The 1722-nt window shown below is 48.4% G+C and overlaps 1 protein-coding gene across 1 annotated transcript in view; it reads right to left on the bottom strand.

The window, feature by feature from the left end:
* Nucleotides 1–390: 390 nt before the first annotated feature.
* Nucleotides 391–1722, bottom strand: part of PPTG_22457 (hypothetical protein) — a gene marked incomplete at both ends in the record, with an annotated part of 2161 nt that continues 829 nt past the window's right edge. Inside the window, one exon of the mRNA XM_008904306.1 lies at nt 391–1673. Within this exon, the coding sequence (XP_008902554.1) occupies nt 391–1673 (1283 nt within the window). The remainder of the gene's footprint in view (nt 1674–1722) is intronic.

Below are 1722 nucleotides of genomic sequence, written 5' to 3'. Positions count from 1 at the left end.
ATCTGGTACGTCGAGTGTCTTGAACTCACAGCTAATAGGTCGAGGTCGTGAGTGCTTCAGTCTTGACGATCGCTTGTGTTTCTTTAGTCGCTGCATGATCCGCTGCTCGAATATGTTTCCAATCATCTCGACAGTTGGTGGAGTTTTCTTCCGCCGAAAGCATCTTGGAATCCAGAAAGAGATAACACTATCCTTGTCATTTGACATCGCAACTCTTTGTGATCTTGACGACTTGAGCTCGTGACCACCAGAATGTGAATGGAACACGAATAAGACGCCAACAAACACGTACGCGGGTGCATCTACCGATTCTTGTGCACGAAGATGTGTAAATGGCCAGTCAAACTCGCCACACTGAGCTGAGATTCTGAACTTTTGGCCGCCTAATGGCTATCTGTTCCGTACTCGCTCCAGAGGTGTCATTGGTGCCATCTCGTTCGATTGGAGCTTCTCCTTGATGCTAATGAGCTCAATTCGGAACACAAGCGCAGAGTTGGGTGGAATTCGAGGTGGCCGGCCTTTCACGCCGTAAGTCAGTGCAGGAGCGATCGTAACTTTTGCCGTCTCGCCAACACTCATGCGTTGCAAGGCCAAGTCGAATCCTTGAATAGTATGACCAGCACCTACGCAGAACTCAAGTGCACTGCCACATCTTACGCGTGTAGACTCAAAGATTTCTCCTGTACGCTCGAAGCTGGCGACGTAGTGGACACGCGCGAATTGTCCTGCAAGTGGAAAGTTACGACCGTCACCTTCGAACTCGACTTCGATCATTAAACCTTCGATTTGAGCATGACGCGCTCGCTCGATAGCAGCGAGTTCAGCCTGGTGTTTAGCGTATAACTCTTGGTCTTTTGCCAGTTGACGCTGTCGTTCTTCTTCTTGGCGTCGTCGACGCTCCCGCTTCCCTTGAAGTCGCTTTTGCTCTGCTACGAGGTCAGAGTTGAGCCATTCGTAGACCTTCTGCCTTGAAGCTTGCACCACCTCATCCAATCCGTTAAGTAGTCCTTGTGCAATACCCATATCCAGTAGAACGGCAAAGGCAGATTTAGGACCGCCATCGCTCTTTGTCATACTTGCCACGATCTGTAGAAACTCATTGAAGCCGATGGTGCCGCTCCCGTCGCCGTCAACCTCACGCAGCATAGCCGGTAAATCGAATTCTTCTGCACGACGTCCCAATTTGTTGACTAATTGTTGCAGTTCGTGCTCGTCGATGGATCCGCTTCCGTCCAAGTCGAGAATCATGAATTGTTGCTTGAGTTTAGTCAGTTCCTTGGGTCCAAAGAGCAACGCGAGTGTCAATGATGCTGAGTACCGATTCTTGTCTTGTTGCTTACGTAACAAGTGGAGAAATTCATCGAAATCCACCTCTCCGTTGCCGTCCTTATCAACTGCTTTAATAAGTTCACGAACGTTGTTTAACGTGAGTTGTTCACCGAGGTTAGTGAAGAGTTTGTGGAGCTCATTAGCATTGATAGATCCACTAGAATCCGCGTCGTAGTGTGCAAATTGTTCCCGAGCAAGCGCCACATCTTGTGTCGAATAACCTAGATATTTCTCTTCATTTTCTTCATTTTTATTGTCATTGTCCAGATCAACCACTTGTAGACCACTTTCTTCTTCTGTAGGCTCAGCTTCGGACGTGTCTTCCTCTTTCCCATCATATACCGCTGTCAAGTCGATATCATCGTTGCGAAGTGCACGAGGTTTCTCCCACGT

Source organism: Phytophthora parasitica (genome assembly GCF_000247585.1).
Source record: "Phytophthora parasitica INRA-310 unplaced genomic scaffold supercont2.17, whole genome shotgun sequence".
NCBI classification, from domain to species: domain Eukaryota; phylum Oomycota; class Peronosporomycetes; order Peronosporales; family Peronosporaceae; genus Phytophthora; species Phytophthora nicotianae.
This window is presented reverse-complemented; position numbering and strand designations above follow the sequence as displayed.